The sequence below is a fragment of the Mytilus californianus genome, unplaced genomic scaffold, assembly GCF_021869535.1.
Source record: "Mytilus californianus isolate M0D057914Y unplaced genomic scaffold, xbMytCali1.0.p SCAF_11, whole genome shotgun sequence".
Lineage (NCBI taxonomy): Eukaryota > Metazoa > Mollusca > Bivalvia > Mytilida > Mytilidae > Mytilus > Mytilus californianus.
The window spans coordinates 53,369,318-53,387,904 of record NW_026262593.1 but is presented as its reverse complement, the minus strand read 5'-3'; the positions used below and the strand labels follow the sequence as shown (position 1 = coordinate 53,387,904).

The 18,587-nt window shown below is 32.9% G+C and overlaps 3 protein-coding genes across 5 annotated transcripts in view; all 3 read left to right on the top strand.

The window, feature by feature from the left end:
* Nucleotides 1-11,226, top strand: part of LOC127720301 (espin-like) — a 52,760-nt gene extending 41,534 nt beyond the window's left edge. Inside the window, exons 8-10 of one of the 2 annotated variants that reach the window (XM_052226866.1) lie at nucleotides 4,874-5,044; nucleotides 6,077-6,156; nucleotides 7,718-11,226. In XM_052226866.1, coding sequence (XP_052082826.1) covers nucleotides 4,874-5,044; nucleotides 6,077-6,156; nucleotides 7,718-7,736 — 270 coding nt within the window. In that variant the 3' untranslated portion in view covers nucleotides 7,737-11,226. The remainder of the gene's footprint in view (nucleotides 1-4,873; nucleotides 5,045-6,076; nucleotides 6,157-7,717) is intronic. The other variant, XM_052226867.1, reaches the window with a different exon arrangement.
* Nucleotides 1-18,587, top strand: part of LOC127720312 (uncharacterized) — a 416,307-nt gene that overhangs the window by 70,403 nt on the left and 327,317 nt on the right. The gene's annotated exons all lie outside the window — the stretch shown is intronic.
* On the top strand, nucleotides 14,866-17,558 carry LOC127720314 (BTB and MATH domain-containing protein 42-like). Its single transcript, XM_052226884.1, has 2 exons — nucleotides 14,866-15,264; nucleotides 17,050-17,558. The coding sequence occupies exons 1-2, from the start codon at nucleotides 14,916-14,918 to the stop codon at nucleotides 17,472-17,474; spliced, it is 774 nt and encodes a 257-aa protein (XP_052082844.1). The 5' UTR covers nucleotides 14,866-14,915; the 3' UTR covers nucleotides 17,475-17,558.

Sequence of the window (18,587 nt, the reverse complement as noted above, 5' to 3'; positions counted from 1 at the left end):
ACGATTGGGGTAAAATGGAACTAAACTTTAAAAGAAGACTTTAAAGTTATTCAACTTGTTTATTGGTCTTCCTTCTATCTGTCACCATGACAAATTGGAGTACAAATTAAAGCAAAATGTAATGTGGACGTGCTAAGTAGTCCTACTCGAAAAATTGAGCAGCCGGACTGACATTAAAAATGGCGCGATTTCGGTATACTTTTTTCATTCGTTTACTGTCAAGTACTGACAGGTAAAACGATTGATTATAAACACGGATATTAAAGAGAGGTATATAAAAATTCCTATTTTTGGCATTTTATATTTTCTAAAACATTTGCATTATTTGCCTCAACTTAGAATTAAAGATTTTGATTTTCGGCACCACAGTTTTTAGTTCCTTTTCGGGATTTTTCATGAAACAACATTAAGAAGAATAACATAATCATTTCCCACAAATTTGAAATAGGCCAAAGACCACAATTAATGATCCCGCTTACGAATATAGCTCCTTTTAATTAGAGTAAAATTGAGAATGGAAATTGGGAATGTGTCAAAGAGACAACAACCCGACCATAGAGCAGACAACAGCAGAAGGCCACCAATGGGTCTTCAATGCAGCGAGAAACTCCCGCACCCGGAGGCGTCCTTCAGCTGGCCCCTAAACAAAAATGTATACTAGTTCAGTGATAATGGACGTCATACTAAACTCCAAATTATACACAAGAAACTAAAATTAAAAATGATACAAGACTAACAAAGGCCAGAGGCTCCTGACTTGGAGTGTATTTTTTCTTAATTTTTTTTCTATCCCTTCCTCACTCATTTCTTAAATTTTTTTGGATGGAAATGAAAGAAGAGAGGTGAAATAAACTTTTGGATGTTGTATTTTAACTGATTTTGATATGGAAAGAGTGATTATAGGCCAGGTGCAAAAAGGTGATATTTACAGTTTTCGGAACATCTCTTGACTTGTCCATAGGGGTATGGATGTGTATTGGCTAAATTTGTAAGATGCTGGGGAGCGATATTTCTGAATGTTTGATACATGTTTGGACTAGTACTGTCCTTTACACACACAAAATATTTGACAAAAAGAATCGGTGCATTTTTTTTAATGAAACCAAACGTTATAAAGAACTAATAGAGAATTTAATTGTGGTCTGTGGCCTATTTAAAGAGGTGAATTCAGGAAATATTGAATTTGTACTTAGACAACTTCCCTGAGATCTATACACCTTATCGCTATTTGTCCGACATTACTGGACATCACACAAGTTCCCGTAAAATTTTGACGTCATAATAGAAAATATCTGACGCCACAATGGAAAAGTGATAATTTGTTGTATGACGTCAAAAGTTCGAGCGGGAATGATTCTCGGGTCGAGCGGGATTAGCGATAAGGTGTATTGGTATTAATTTGTCAAACTACATGAGAATAAATGATTTCCACTTTTATTTGATAGAAATTTTGTAAAAAAATGACATTTCAGCCTACATGCCCAAAATTGAACTTTTTCAGTTGTTTCAATATTTTTACAAAAGTAGCATGCTTACTTTCTCTCTGACAGGTTTTTCTGATTTTCTATTTGTGTTTGTGGTATCTAATGTAGATGTTTAAATCATTTTTGAACACTAAACATACAAAAAAAGTAGATAAAATCAGAATAAGAGTGCAAAATGTGCTGCTTTAATGGTCTTAGTCTAACGGTCAGTATGAAGCAAGTGAAAAATGAGGTTCTATGCACATAAAAGTTGAATTCCTTTTTAGCAGATTTCACTGAATCTGTATCAAAAGCACTTATTACTGGTTGTTTGACCTTGTCTGTTTCACAGACTACCTTTATTTTCTTTTGCTTGATAGCTAGTGGTTAAAAAATTGGCCTTTTTAGGCTGAAATTTCATGCCGGTTTTAAAAAGTAAAGTAAATAACTTTGCATCAGATCATACTGTCTACATATATATAGTTGAAAGTGACAGTCTTGTTACATCCAGGCTCCATGTTTTATCATATCTGAGCAAAGATTTGAGCAAAAAGAAGCATATCTCCATCTCCCATATCATTTATAATGCTTTTTAATATGCAAATGTGAGGAACGACCTAAATTGACAACCTGCTTTTTTAAGCTTGACATTGCTGAAGACCATTTTATTCACATGTGTTATGCTATTTGAAACTTATATTTCCATTAAAAGTACATTTATAGCATGTAAAAGGTTTTTTTATAACTTAGCAACTTCAGAAAATTGTGGTAAGTGAAAAATATTACATTTCATATAAGGCCTCACTTCATTTGAAAACCTCTATTTTTTGGCACAGGCCCATATAAAAATTTACTTCTGACCATTTTTTATAAGTCTGAAACATGAAGTTTGCTATCTGTTGCTTTTAATAGGTGATAACTTATACATAGAGACATTAAAAAGTGTAAGTTTTGGTATATTTTGGTTTTTAGAAGCCCAAATTTGATAGTTGAAATTATTCTAATTCAACGCCACAATTCAGCACCTAAAGTTCAGATATAAAAAATGCCACAATTTTTATAATTGGTATCATATGGCTTTGAAACTTTGTTAACTGTTTCATAATACACTAAGCTTAAATCATGCCAAGTTTTATTAGAATTGGTTAAGGTTTAGACCCCTAAGAGGTGAATTCAGGAAATATTGAATTTGTACTTTGACAACTTCCCTGAATGATCTATACACCTTATCGCTATTTGTCCGACATTACTGGACATCACACAAGTTCCCGTAAAATTTTGACGTCATAATAGAAAATATCTGACGCCACAATGGAAAAGTGATAATTTGTTGTATGACGTCAAAAGTTCGAGCGGGACTGATTCTCGGGTCGAGCGGGATTAGCGATAAGGTGTATTGGTATTAATTTGTCAAACTACATGAGAATAAATGATTTCCACTTTTATTTGAGAGAAATTTTGTAAAAAAATGACATTTCAGCCTACATGCCCAAAATTGAACTTTTTCAGTTGTTTCAATATTTTTACAAAAGTAGCATGCTTACTTTCTCTCTGACAGGTTTTTCTGATTTTCTATTTGTGTTTGTGGTATCTAATGTAGATGTTTAAATCATTTTTGAACACTAAACATACAAAAAAAGTAGATAAAATCAGAATAAGAGTGCAAAATGTGCTGCTTTAATGGTCTTAGTCTAACGGTCAGTATGAAGCAAGTGAAAAATGAGGTTCTATGCACATAAAAGTTGAATTCCTTTTAGCAGATTTCACTGAATCTGTATCAAAAGCACTTATTACTGGTTGTTTGACCTTGTCTGTTTCACAGACTACCTTTATTTTCTTTTGTTTGATAGCTAGTGGTTAAAATATTGGCCTTTTGAGGCTGAAATTTCATGCCGGTTTTAAAAAGTAAAGTAAATAACTTTGCATCAGATCATACTGTCTACATATATAGTTGAAAGTGACAGTCTTGTTACATCCAGGCTCCATGTTTTATCATATCTGAGCAAAGATTTGAGCAAAAAGAAGCATATCTCCATCTCCCTTATCATTTATATGCTTTTTAATATGCAAATGTGGGGAACGACCTAAATTGACAACCTGTTTTTTTAAGCTTGACATTGCTAAAGACCATTTTATTCACATGTGTTATGCTATTTGAAACTTATATTTCCATTAAAAGTACATTTATAACATGTAAAAGGTTTTTTTATAACTTAGCAACTTCAGAAAATTGTGGTAAGTGAAAAATATTACATTTCATATAATGCCTCACTTCATTTGAAAACCTCTATTTTTTGGCACAGGCCCATATAAAAATTTACTTCTGGCCATTTTTTATAAGTCTGAAACATGAAGTATGCTATCTGTTGCTTTTAATAGGTGATAACTTATACATAGAGACATTAAAAAGTGTAAGTTTTGGTATATTTTGGTTTTTAGAAGCCCAAATTTGATAGTTGAAATTATTCTAATTCAACGCCACAATTCAGCACCCAAAGTTCAGATATAAAAAATGCCACAATTTTTATAATTGGTATCATATGGCTTTGAAACTTTGTTAACTGTTTCATAATACACTAAGCTTAAATCATGCCAAGTTTTATTAGAATTGGTCAAGGTTTAGACCCCTGATAGGCCAAAGACCACAATTAATGATCCCGCTTTTCGTTGTCCACGAATATAGTTTCTTTTAATTAGAGTGTATTTTTTCTAAAAAAAATTTCTATCCCTTCCTCACTCATTTCTTTAATTTTTTTGGATGGAAATGAAAGAAGAGAGGTGAAATAAAATTTTGGATGTTGTATTTTAACTGATTTTGATATGGAAAGAGTGATTAGGCCAGGTGCAAAAAGGTGATATTTACAGTTTTCGGAACATCTCTTGACTTGTCCATAGGGGTATGGATGTGTATTGGCTAAATTTGTAAGATGCTGGGGAGCGATATTTCTGAATGTTTGATATATGTTTGGACTAGTACTGTCCTTTACACACACAAAATATTTGACAAAAAGAATCGGAGCATTTTTTTAAATGAAACAAAACGTTATAAAGAACTAATAGAGAATTTAATTGTGGTCTGTGGCCAAAAGTCTGATGAGCTAAGTATTTTGCACATATTTGTATATCTGATTACCGAAAAATGTGATGATAAAAAAACAAACATACACCAATAATCTTCTATTGCACCTGCCTCATATAAACAGTATTATCAGATTTTCATCATATTGATATTGTAAACTATCACCTGCTCTACGAAATATGAAGGCTTTTCGTTTGCCGTGCTCATTCGACAAAAGCTTCATATTTTGACTCAATGCTGATTGTTAACAGTATCAATATTCAGAAAACATGATTATCGGTATATTATTTTGTTCTTCAAATTAGTCTAAAAGTTTTGAACAATTTTACAGGAAACAAAACCTAAATCTCCAGTATTAATGGGAGAATTTGATCCAAAGAATTTTATGGATAAAGTCCCGGATTTAGATCCCGCTGGAGCAAAGTATCCTGAATGGAAGAAGCAACTCTTAGCCAGACAGTTGGCAGAGAAAGCATTACAGGAGTCAGAAGAAAAGAAAAAGGTAGGCAATTGTTTAAGTTTTTGATTGATTGATTAACTGATTGGTGTTTAACACCACTTTCAACACTATTGTGCTATTTCGTGGCGGTCAGTTTTTATTGGTGGAGGAAGCCGGAGAGAACCACCGACCTTCGGTAGGAAAACTGACAATCCTAGTTAATTAAGAATGCAGTCGAGTGCACCTGCCCCGTACTGGATTCGAACTCACAACCTCAGTGTTGACTGGCTAGTGATACAGTAGTTTAAGTTTTTGATACTTTTTATAAAATTGTAACAGTATTGCACTGTGACTGCTGATTTTTTACACAAAAGATTGAGGAGGAAATGTCATAATGGTACCGATTGTTTTATGCATCCGAAAAATAATTCTGGAGCATATTTTATCATTTCCTTTTCCGTACTAATGTGTGTCCAAAACAACTGCTTTGCGGATGGTCACTTGAGTTTCCCTTGGTTAATTGAAACGACACTTATATCTCGGAAAAATAGATATGTCCCAGCTAACATAGGTGGAAACTCTTGCCCAGTTTTTTAAGGATGGGTATCATTTATTGAAATTATTTTCATAGCCATGTTTTGGACGCAAGCCCCCAGGCTTAATTCGTTTTCAGTATATGCCCTTAAAATGTTTGTCTGTATATTGGTGCTCTTGGAAAAGAATTTGTAACAGTTTAAGTTTTTAAATACAATTTTTTTCGTACCAGAGTGAGACTTTTTATACTCCGGGGAGCATAAAGTCCTTGCTTAATCACGTTTGTTGATGTTGACTCTAGTATCCCACTATTAATTGTAATACATTTATACAGGTGACAAAATACCAATAAAACACATGTTTTCTTTGTCCATCCAAGAAAAATGTTTTGAACCCTTAAAAATACAAAACAAACCTTGAGACAATACGCTCAATTTTGGTTTCTCACGATGAATGTTTTGTATGGGAAGTGTCAACTTTATACTTGCTCCTTTTCGTTATATGTTTTAATATGAATCAAGCAAACCATACCTTTATTCTGTAATATTTACATATTTACAGCAAGAAGAATATGAGGCACGTTTTAAAAACATGCCAGCATGGAAACGTCAGATGATTGAACGAAAGGAAGCTCAAGCAAAGTAAGTAATATTAAAATATGGAGATGTTGTATTAATTGGTTCTTTTCTTCTTATCTGTTTAGCTATATATATAAGATGCATGTAAAGGTGACTTATATACCCGTATGTTATTGTTCCAGAGTAGAGATGTATGATTGCAAATGAGATATATATCCAAGAGAGACCAAAGGACAAGGTTGTAAACACCTTAAGTCCCCGTACCTCCTTTAACAATGAGCAAAACACACACTGTTAGTAAGCTATAAAATGCCTTGGTATGAAGAGATAAGAAACAATTTAAATGAGAAAACCAGCGGCCTGATCAATGATCGTAAGATTGAAAAAGTATAACAGAAAAATATCAAGGAAGAAGACTCAGTACAATGTAGTATATCAGGTGCATATATATATATATATACAAAGTCAAACATAAACAAGTCTTAATTGAAAACAACGTTCAAACCTATGATTGCATTGGATAAAAACCGCAATTTTTATACGTATGCATGCAAAACAAATTTCTTGTAAGAGGGGTCTAAATATAGCACAAACAACATATGCCAAAAGACCAAAAAAGTGAAAAAGTATATTTTAACAAAACGCATTTGACTAGCAGGTTGAACAACTGATGTTCTTAAACCCTGCTGACTGCCATTGGCGATTGCCAAATAAACGGATCACAAGATGTAACAAAATAGATCTTATTATTAATTTATTACCAAACAGAAAACAATAAACCTGCGGAAAAGATGGTATACCGCAAACATAAGGTGCAAAAATTTAAACACCATATCCAGATTTCGACAATTAATGTCTCTTCAGTGATGTTAGGAATCGAAACGGGATTTGGAAGGCCATATAATTTACCTAAATTTAGGATAGACGCTTGAATTTTGAAAGAGTCAAAATAGGATGAATGGATCATATAAACCCGAAGGCAAATATAATACAAGCCCAAACGAAAAAATATAAACAAGTCTTAATTGAAAACAACGTTCAAACCTATGATTGCGTTGGATAAAAACCGCAATTTTTATACGTGTGCATGCAAAACAATTTCCTGGTAGAGGGGTCTAAGTACAGCACAAACAACATTTTCCAAAAGACCAAATGAGTGAAAAAGTATATTTCAACAAAAGGCATTTGACTAGCAGGTGGAACAACTGATGTTCTTAAACCCTGCTGACTGCCATTGGCGATTGCCAAATAAACGGATCACAAGGTAAACCTCTCCTGCTTTGCATGTAGCACCCATTTGGCAAATACACTCAGTCAAAAATGCCACTTTAGTGAAAAAAGTTATGAATTAAGGCTATAATAGTATATCGATGTTCAAATCTCATAAATCGATTAGGAAAAAGTAAAATTACAAAAATACCGAACTCCAAGGAAAAATTCAAAACGGAAAGTCCTTTATCAAATGGCAAAATCAATAGCTCAAACACATCAATCGAATGGAAAACCACTAGCATATTCCTGACTTGGTACAGACAAACCAAGATATATATAAGGTGTTGAAATTGAAAAAGTTAAATTCTGAATGTGTTTGAAAAACATTTTGTTTTTTTTTATTATTTTACAGACAATCTGGAAACAAGTAAAGGTCACAATGGTGAAGATTTATTTGTAGATAATATCTTTTTAAATTAGAAAATTGATGGAACATTGTTTTTTTTCAAATAAAAACAATTACAGGTTATTGGCTATTATAGAGCTACATAACATATCTTCATGTCATCTATGTGCTTCTAGAGATGTACATGAACAATATCATCTGAAATATAAGCTTGGGGCTGTTCCATTAATATAGATGTGAGGGGGGAAGGAACGGAAGTTTTATTTTTAGATATGGGTCATGAGTCGTGGGCTATTTATGGTTGTATGTCCATTTGATATATACAACTAAAAAAGTGTGTTGGTTGTGAGGGGATGTAGTATTTGAAGTCCCTTCCTACCTTCCTACATCCATTTTATTGGAATAGCCCGAATGAACATGATCATCTCAATGTTATATTTCCACGTATGTATTCATTTTAGCAGTCCTAAGAATGTTTCCGGTCAGTACAGGTACTTTTATCATGTTTTTGCCTCATAATTCACAAATATATTGTATTTTATTTTTTCGATAAGAAGAGATTTACTTAATACCATATTTTCATTTTGATAAAGGTTGCATTCACTCAATTAAAGTCCTTATGGAATTGGCTTGATATTTTTATTTTCCAGACCTTATCATTACTTTTAAGAGCTAAAAACATAGTGCATTAGGCAAAGGCATTCTCTTCATCCTTCCCGTGTACATTTCAAGAAATAGTCAATGAATATGCCAATACTATGAATTTATACTTTAGAAAAGTAGTAGTAAAAATGAGACAAGATTAGATTTACAGCTGTCAGAGAAGTACATTTTATCTCTGTTCCTAATACCATGTGCAATATGAACTGTAATTACATTGAGACGTCTGAGTTCAGAAGACACAAGACAATTGCAATAAAGATGCACACGTTTATTCATGAATTTATAATTATGGGACATTTACAATATTTACATTCATGTTCACTTTTGTCTGCTCTTCAATGTTATATCATAGAAACTTAACTTCAATCTCAAATATGTTAGTTATTTTAGAAATTGTGATCTAAATGATGTGAATAAAAATGGTTGAGAAAAATAAAAAAATGATATTATTCATATTCACAATGTATCACATCAACAGAAACTTATTTTTCTATTATTTTTTTAAATATTCTTTTCTTATGTATGCTTTACTGGGTTTTAATAAGAGCCTGCTCTAATTTGACAATCAGAATTGTGAACAAGAAGGGACAAAACATTTAGCAAGATATAACAGTTATGTTCAAGCATTACATATAATATAGTTTTAACAAAAAAGTTTGCAATTCAAAAGTGAAATTATTCATTAAAATTGAATAAGATATTTTGAATTATCTTTCAATATAAATTGAAAAATTGCAATGTTTTGTAAAGTTAGACTCTAAAAATTATGATGCTTATATTGTCCATTTTGGATGTAAATATCATAGACTAAAGAAATATATGTAAGTTTCCTACAAAATGGATTTCCTAAGTTCTTAAATGTTTTTTGTAAACATTTGAAAACTAACAAATATGCATTAATAATTGTAAGGTCAGAGTTTATTGCAATGTTTGTATTATTGAGAAAAAATGTAATGTGATTGCACTGATTAAGGCTTGCATTTAATATGTTTATCACATTATATGTATGAAACATTTCATGAAATCGCATTAGTTATTCCCCAATTTTTGTCGGCTTATCATCAATCGCAATAATAAATCCCAACAAAAATTCCAGTATTAACTATTCTACACTTCATTGTAAGCTAATGGCAATCGTTTAGATTTTATGTTATACCAGTATGCAAATATAGAACAGAAACAAACAAGAAATTTCTGCAACAGCATCTTTTTAAGAAAAACTTGGATCATTGAAGTTAATAAATACATTTCCCTAATGGATCCAGGATTTTTAAAAAGGGAGGGGCAAACATTCGACCTAAAAAGAGGGCAGCAGTAAAAAAATCAAAGCCGATATTTCTCTACTCATTACTTTGTTAGGAAAAACAACATATACCAATACAAAATAACTAATCAAGTTATTGTTAGCACACGAAATTAGAAAACCTTATTAAAAACCTTAAAATTTGACCACTTGCATAGAACCAATAGTTGGAGTGTTTTTTGTTAGGTTTCTTTTTGAATTGTTTGAATTGTTTGAAGTTAATGACTTTATGATATTTATTGATTGTTATTGTGCTGTATATATTATGTTTATGCAATATTGTGTAATTTGTTATGTTTTTAATGCCACAACATTGTATGTCTGAAGCAAAACTTAAAGAGAAATTATGAAAATTTGCAAGGTACTTGCTTAACACTTATCGTACAGAGATCATATGATTTCCAAACTTGAAACAAGGTTAAACGGTCAATACTTGACCAGAGTTTCAATTTCAGTAATTTTGGATGTATATGATAAGGAGAGTAATAAACTATGAACCTCATTAATTTAGTGAGGAAAGTTTCATGTATACAGTGACTCCATAATTTTGCTGGTCCATGACCTTGCATTGACTTTTTAAGGAAGATGTGCTGCATAGTAAACTAAGGGAATGTTATTTTTAAGTGGTAATTGATTTCCAGAACGTCATTTGTCACTACAAGATTTTAAACATGAGTTGACAATTAGCATATATAGAAAAGCTGTACAATTTAAGAAGTTAAAATTGGAATGCTGTTAAAATAAAAGTTAAATGTTGAGTATATCATAATTTTGAATTTGTTGTTTGACGTCTGATATGAAGGAGTTGTGTTTTGTTGTTATTATTATTTGTCTCAAGCTGTGCTGTAAATGTTTTTAGGATGTACTTGGGTGAGGTTTATGAATTTTTGTCAGATGTTCGGACTTTGTGGGTTTTTTCCTATGATACAGGGTAAAATATTTTGCCCCATATCACCCACTTTTCTTTTCATAGAAGACTTCAATAGCTCATAAAAATGTCATTACCAAAATTTAAGCAGATTCTAGATTTGTTTTCTTACGATTTTAGACCCTATTAATGCCAATTCTAAATATAAGGTAAAAGACTGAGCCAGCCTTTTCCCGCCATTTAAAAACAAATCAAATATCTCTCAGTTCCATAACCTATCAATATTTTTAGCTAATGTTGTTCCTTAACTAATATTCTTCTGACTTATAGTATCAATTTTAAATTCTAGATTTTTTAGATTTCACCTAAGTACATCCTTAAGACACTAAAGATTATTATATAATTTTAGTGCAGTCAGTAACAACATTATAATAACTGAGTATCATACACTTGCCAAAAATATTTTCAGTATTTTCAATATACATTATACACAAGTATATTTATTCCTATATACAATTGTGTTGTTTAGATGAGTTACTATATTGTAATTATTAAGTTTAATCAAATTCATTATTATCCATTTGAATTTTATACCACATTGTAATGCTTTGTCACATGAAATATATTTAATGAATTGATCTTATGTTATTTTTGAATAAAGAGAAACACACCTCCTGGCTATTTGGCTCGTTTGGTTTGGTCTCTTTGACATTGCAGCAGGTTTCCGCTGGTGGTCGGCATTATCGGTTTTCTTTTCCTTCTTCCAAGTAAGGAACCGAATTCCTACACGAATGTGTATGATCCCGCGAAAACTTTGCGCAGTGTCGGGTAACACAGCTAGTCCTCTCAAAGTTATTCACATTTAAAACATTCTGCAATTTACAATTAAAACTATATCCAGGATGTGCTGTCTACTTCCTTTCAGAGCAGCTCTGAGTCCCTCTATTGTGTCGGCCGAGGTGACTTTAGATGGAAGTTGATTCCAGTCCCAGATGGACTTTGGGAAGAATGACTGTACATAGGTATCAGGTTTTTTTGCGAGAAATATTAATTGTGGCGAAAAAAATCGTTGTTGTCGAAAAACTTTTACGAAAGAATTATGACGGTTCGGAGTCGTCCATCTTATTTATTTTTTGGCGCTTTGCAATGTAATTAGCAGTATCTATAAATGTAAACAAAAATATCATTCTATTTTTAGTGTTTATTTCTTTAAATTATGATTATAGAAAATAGATTAATGTACATTAGACGACGATGCTGTAAATTGAAACTTATAATATATGCAAAAAGGATGTTAGGTTGGCAAAAAAAAATTGCTGCGGCGAAGAAAATTGACCAGGGAAAAGCCTGCATAGCAGCGTAATAATACATGACAAGAAATTGTATAGCTGCCTTAATGAACATGAACATAATCTTCAAGAAAAAGTTAATGTGCTCTAAATATGTTGAACAAACATGTCACGTTCATGAATAGTTCGATCATGAGTAGTCCGAGACTGCTATGACGTTTGATGGGCCTTCTTAGCTCATGTTAGCTATTGTCATGACTTGCCATACATGTACGTTGTCGTAAACTTTGTCAAAATCCTCTATAAAACCATTCGACAACCAAACTATAATTGAATGTCCCTTAGGGTATGTAGATAAAACTCATCATAGATACCAGGATGAAAATTTTGTCCGCCAGGCTAGCGTTTCGTCTACAAAAAACTCATCAGTGACGCTCGAATAAAAAAAGTTAAAAAGGCCAAATAAAGTACGAAGTTTAAGAGCATTGAGGAGCCAAAATTCCGAAATGTTTTGCCAAATACAGCTAAAGTCATCTATTCCTGGGGTAGAAAATCCTTAGTATTTCAAAAAAAAAATAAAAGTTTTGAAAACAGTTAATTTTTAATTATGACAATGTCAATGATAATTCATGTCAACACAGAAGTTCTGACTACTGGGCTGGTGATAGTACAGAGTTTGTGTTTCTTGTTCCTGTCAATCCACCATCATGACCACTATGGCCAAAAATTGAACATGGTGATAAGATGCACTAATTGACAAATCTTAAAGCCATAACAGATAGAGCAAATCGACATGGGCATGACTGCTAGGAATTATACAATCTACTTACTTCCTATTTCTTTGATGAGCAATATATGGACTTCATTAACAGGAGTATGCTCCTTACACAAAAACTGCTCCAACAGAGTTATTAGGAAGAACAACTGAAATCGACACTACATAAGTTTTACGTTCACCATTATGAAATGGTTGACGATACGACATTTTTTTTGGTTTCAACTCAATAACAACATTTTTTCGCAGTCTTTTTCTTTAGATGCTAGAACAGTCGTCTAATCTGTAACTTCATCGTTTGCGTCCTTTTCCTGATTGGGACATCTTGACTGTAGTTGATGCATGCATATCAGAAGACTCATAACCTGTCGATGCACCAGTCTCACTCCTTTCGAAGTCCATGTGTTTCCCTCTGGTTCTTTTTTCTGGTTAGTATATTCAACATGGATTTTCGAGTTTTAAACATTGGTAACCTACTGGTGCCTATTATTTACAGCTGTCTTGACAAATCGTTTTCAGCATATTCGTCTAGCTGCATCTGCATGCAAATCAAGAGACGCCTATCCTGTCGACGCGCTCGGTCTAGCTCCTTTTGGGTTCATGTCACTCCCTAAGTTGTTGGTAACCATGATTTGTCCTCTTAATGGATTTATGAGAGTTGAACATTGGTACAGTTACTGTTACCTAAATCTAAATTTCCATTTACACTAAATACCATTCAAAAACTATAGTCACCTACCAAAAATAAGTGACCCTCATATGGATTCATACAATTAGCTCATCATAGATACCAGGATTAAAATGTTGTACACCGGACGCGCATTTGTATGCAAAAGACTCATCAGTGACACTCTAATCAAAAAAGTGTCAAAGGTCAAATAAAGTACGAAGTTGAAGAGCATTGAAGACCCAAAATTCCGAAAGTTTTTTTTTAAATACTAATACAGCTAAGGTATTATATTCCTGTGGTAGAAAATCCTTAATAAAACGGAAAAAAATAAAAGTGTATAAAGACCTTTCGGGATTCTCAGGTTATGTTTGAATGAATGCAAACCTTCAAACAGTTAAGATGCAGACATTTCGTTGGCTAAATTATAAATGTGATAATTACCAGCTAGAACAAACAGTATATGATCTGTATTTTAATCAGATTGGAACACATAAAACTATATAAGCAATATACCACAGTAGCTACTGACAACATGTATCGGTAATTAACTTTTAGCAGTGACATTTCAAGGGATATTATGTCGTTCACGGTTAGTCATCTTCAAATGTCATAGGGTTTCATAGCAGTCTGGCCAATCAAATCTACCGTTCGGTGAATCTAATTTACAAGTTAACGAAAAGTATAAAAAACTTTAAGTCTTTAATTGGTATACGGGTTCCAGGTAACTTTTCACTTAAATCGCACATGACGATATAAAGGGATAATATACATTTCATTAGAGAAGTCAATGCTCTTGAAATGGACAGTACGCATACATTTAGCACTTTCACGGAAAAAAAACGTCAAACTCGACAATTCAAGCTTAGGAACCATGATCAAGCATGTAAATGTTTCATTTATTTTGTTATGCATAGTAATATTTATACTTTTCTATAGCATGATCTCTACATGTGTTAAACATTTTTCTTCCAAGTGGTCAAATTCCTTTTAATTTCACCTAGAGCTATATTGAAATGTCAGGTTTTGAAACCAAATTGTTAGGCGAAACTGATGTAAATATATGGTTAAGTCACGTGAATCATCTTTATATACCAAATAAACTTTAAGATAGGATTCAAGTTGAATCGACGAGATGCAAAAATAAACTTTAAAATAAGGTAGCTCGTAAATACTCCAAGTTGAATTGACTAGATTTAAAAAAAAAACGGTCAACACAGGCATGGTTTATGCATTGAAAACCAAAACCAAATAAAGCTGTTGTTTATTTTATCCAAGCTTTCGTATCAGAAACAAATACCTTTTGTATTCATCTATATCGGCTTTCGTGGTTACCAAGATAATGTTTTAAATTGATCTGTAAGCGCTTGTTTCCTGATAATTTATTGTAAATAAGTTATTCAGTATTTTATCAATTAAATTCTATAGTTCGAGATAAAGAGGAAAATGTTTTGTAATTTTAGTCATGTAAGCGTTTAGGTCTTAATATAATTTACTTTACAACTTGATATTAGTTTTAACCTCACGTGACTTTATATTTACTTGTTGCATATTTTCATGTATTTTTTGGTCATTGTGTCTTTCTAAATTTTACTATTATACCGTTCCCGGTGATCGTATATAGTCAAACATAAGAGCAATGACTTCCGAACTCAAATTTAATTTCGGAAATATGAGCCTCAGTACTATTCATAGTGATGATATGCAGGATAGAAAACGTCCGCGTCAAAATGCAACAGAGGCAAGGTCTGAAAGGAATGTTCCCTTTATTGAAGAGGATTCATTTTCAGATATAGTTCTGGTTGTTGAAGGCAAACGTCTCTACACTTCACGGTCACTTCTATCTATGTCGTCACCAATTTTGACACGGATGTTACAATCTCCTGAGTTCAAAGAAAAACGAGAGATTCCACTAACAGGAAAGAAACATGAACATATTTTGGAATTGCTCTATATACTACATCCTGCGTATCAGAGAAAACTATCAGGTAAATTGTAAACCTATTGCATTGTGAATAATAAAACGTCTTAATGATACACTTCAAAAGAGTTTCAACATAAAATCGCTTTGATATAATGCATGACACGTGGCTGTTAAAGACAAAATTTATATACTTTATTACAAATTTTAAGTCTTTTTTTTTATGTAAAATGTGCATTTAGATGGTGATGTTCCTTTGGCACCATCTTACGGTGTTTATATTTCACAACTCGTTCGCTATTCCCGTGTCTGTTGTGACGTTTTTGATTTTAACGAACGTAATCTATGTATTACTGGTAAATTATTAAGCCAGGGATTTCGTTACCACAAATTACTTAAAACCTTTACTAAATTCTTCCACAGATATAAAGATTTGGTTTTGAAGTTTGGTTGTACCTGTAGAAAACTTATTTCAAACGGGATTGCACATCCTCATTTTTACGGCAATATTGTTTACCGTGCCCGGACATTTTGAAACGATCCTGGTAAACATATCGATCCTTTAAATAAACTTATTCTAAAAGGTTACCAATTCAACACTGTAGTTAGATCATTAAATATTGTTTTTATTGATACTGATATTGATTTTGTTAGCAGTAAATTAAAAGCAAACTAAATATTATTGTTATATACATATACACATTCATGGATCTACAATCTGTCGATACCTCTATCTTCGCATTGCACAAGGTCATGTTTTTCTCTGACTGTTTATGACGTCTTTCCACTAAATCCATTGGATGTTGGATGTGTACGGATTGATAATTTAGTCTTAGATGCATGATTTTTTTGTTAGTTAGTGGCTTTGAACTAGCTGTCAGTAAGTGCGAGTACTCTCAGATCTGTACTTAGTGTCTTTTTGTTGTTTGGATGTACAATTACCCGGCCACGTCCACTTGTATTTGTAGTATTTGTATTTTTATCCATCGGATGAGTTAAGCCTCTTTCAACTGATTTTTATAGTTCGTTCTTATGTTAAACTGTTACACCACTGTCCCAGGTTAGGGGAGGGTTGGGATCCCGCTAACATGTTTAACCCCGCCACATTCTGTATGTATGTGCCTGTCCCAAGTCAGGAGCCTGTTATTCAGTGGTTGTCGTTTGTTTATGTGTTACATATTTGTTTTTCGTTCATTTTTTGTACATAAATTAGGCCGTTAGTTTTCTCGTTTGAATTGTTTTACATTGTCATTTCGGGGCCTTTTATAGCTGACTATGCGGTATGGGCTTTGCTCATTGTTGAAGGCCATACGATGTCCTATAGTTGTTAATTTCTGTGTCATTTGGTCTCTTGTGGAGAGTTGTCTCATTGGCAATCATACCACATCTTCTTTTTTATATCAAAAAATATTCAGTCATTTGATATGATTTCACTAAACGAGTTATTCACATACTCAATATTATAAAAGAAAAACAAAGCATATAGGGTATCCATTCATGACACAAAAACAGTACATGCACAACAAAAACACATAAAAAGCAAAGGAACAGCGCTTTTAATGCTGTTCCACATCTCAAGGTCACAATGAGGCCTTCAACACTGAGCAAAATAACTCTCACCTCACTGCAAGTTTAAGACGGTCCCTAGCACCGGCTTGATCGGAATTTATTGCAAAAATAATTTGGATAGACTTCGTAAGATGTAACACCACCAAATCGGGCCCGGTCAAAAAAGAACATACTGGGAAGTAGTACAGATTTGAAACAAAATAGTTCCTACGAATAGGTGTAAATATAAAACTATGTAGAATATATTATAGTAATTCAGGTATCTTATGTTTTCTCATTTCAGATCAAAGTATATTCATGATTCTCTCGTTGGCTGAAGAATACCAGATTTGGAACTTAAAGCAAAAATGCGAAGAGAGTTTACTTCTTTGTTTGAACAATGAGAAAAATCAAAATGAGGAGCTTCTTCTTAAATGCCTCCATGCTTCCGATGAATTTAAACTGTTTGCTTTGTGGACTAAATGTCTACAAATCATTTCCAAACCCTCTTTGAGTATGACATCTTTGCAACGAAGCAGTGGATACGAGAACTTGTCCCGGTTTTTGAAAAGTATGTTGGAAGCTTTCAAAGGAACAACGCGGGAGGAAGTTTCAAAACCAGTTACGCATCCAACGATGTCTTCAGGAAGAAGAGATAGTACCCTCTTTGTTAACGAGACTAACTTAAAGAAGGCATATTCTACTTCGTTTACACAAACAAAAACTTAGTTGAAACAAATCTGTGAACAAGAAAATACGTTAATAGAGCTATGTATATTTCCATTTGTATAAAAGACTTTCTGGAATTTTCAATTGGAATTCAATCTCTTCCGACCGTGCAAGACCCTCACGGGTAGTCAAGGTCGTTAAAAACCCCCCTCGTCGTCAATAGGAAAAATGGTCATGATTGTTTTGAAAACGTATGATACAAATTGTAGCGAAGAAGTGAATACGCTACTGTCATAAATTAAAGATTTCATCTGAAAATTGTTTCCTTAAACCCAAAGAAATACATCGACAGATCAGTCCAATGATAACAGATTTCTGGGTTACATGTGTTTAAATCCAAATGGTTGAATCGTATTTACAAAACACTTTCTCTTCGGCAACACCTTAAATTCTTAAAAGGGGAACTTTGATATTGCATCGTTTTGCAATAGGCTCCTAGAAAAAATTTGAAGCGTTGAATATAAATATATATATACGTCTAAACAAGTTACAACTCTACGACAGATCAATTCATTGGATCACCAGTGTAGGTGATACACGACTGAAAACACATATTATATTCATAATTACTCTAAATATCAGCACAACAATGTTAAATCTGCAAATCTGCGGAAGCAAATTTTTGTTCTTCCCTCGCCGGGATTCGAACTCATGCTATTAAGATATCGAGACAACACCGCCTGCACTGTGTCCATCGCTCAAGACCACTCGGCCACCCAGACTAATCTAATAATTCAGCTTTCGGTGGCCTGGTGTTACCTTTCCTCGTCAGTAGAATCTAGAGTTGTAACACAGTACATGATATATTAGGCATGAAGATGAAATTGATTGCAGATTAGCAAAACTATCTATCGTAAAGGATCGTAAGATACAGTCACAGAAAAAAATATTTCTGTGACTGTATCTTACGGTCCTTTACGATAGTATCATTAAGGTTCTTGAATCTTCTAACACACTGGCAACCAATGAGTAAATTGTAGGATTACAGACATTTTTTCTAGAGGTTATTGATGATCGCAACCCAAACATTTTTTTTTAATTTCAACTTTCTTGGTACCAAGGATTAAGTTCATGTGTAACGCTCATGACTATATCACAATGAAATCAACATAG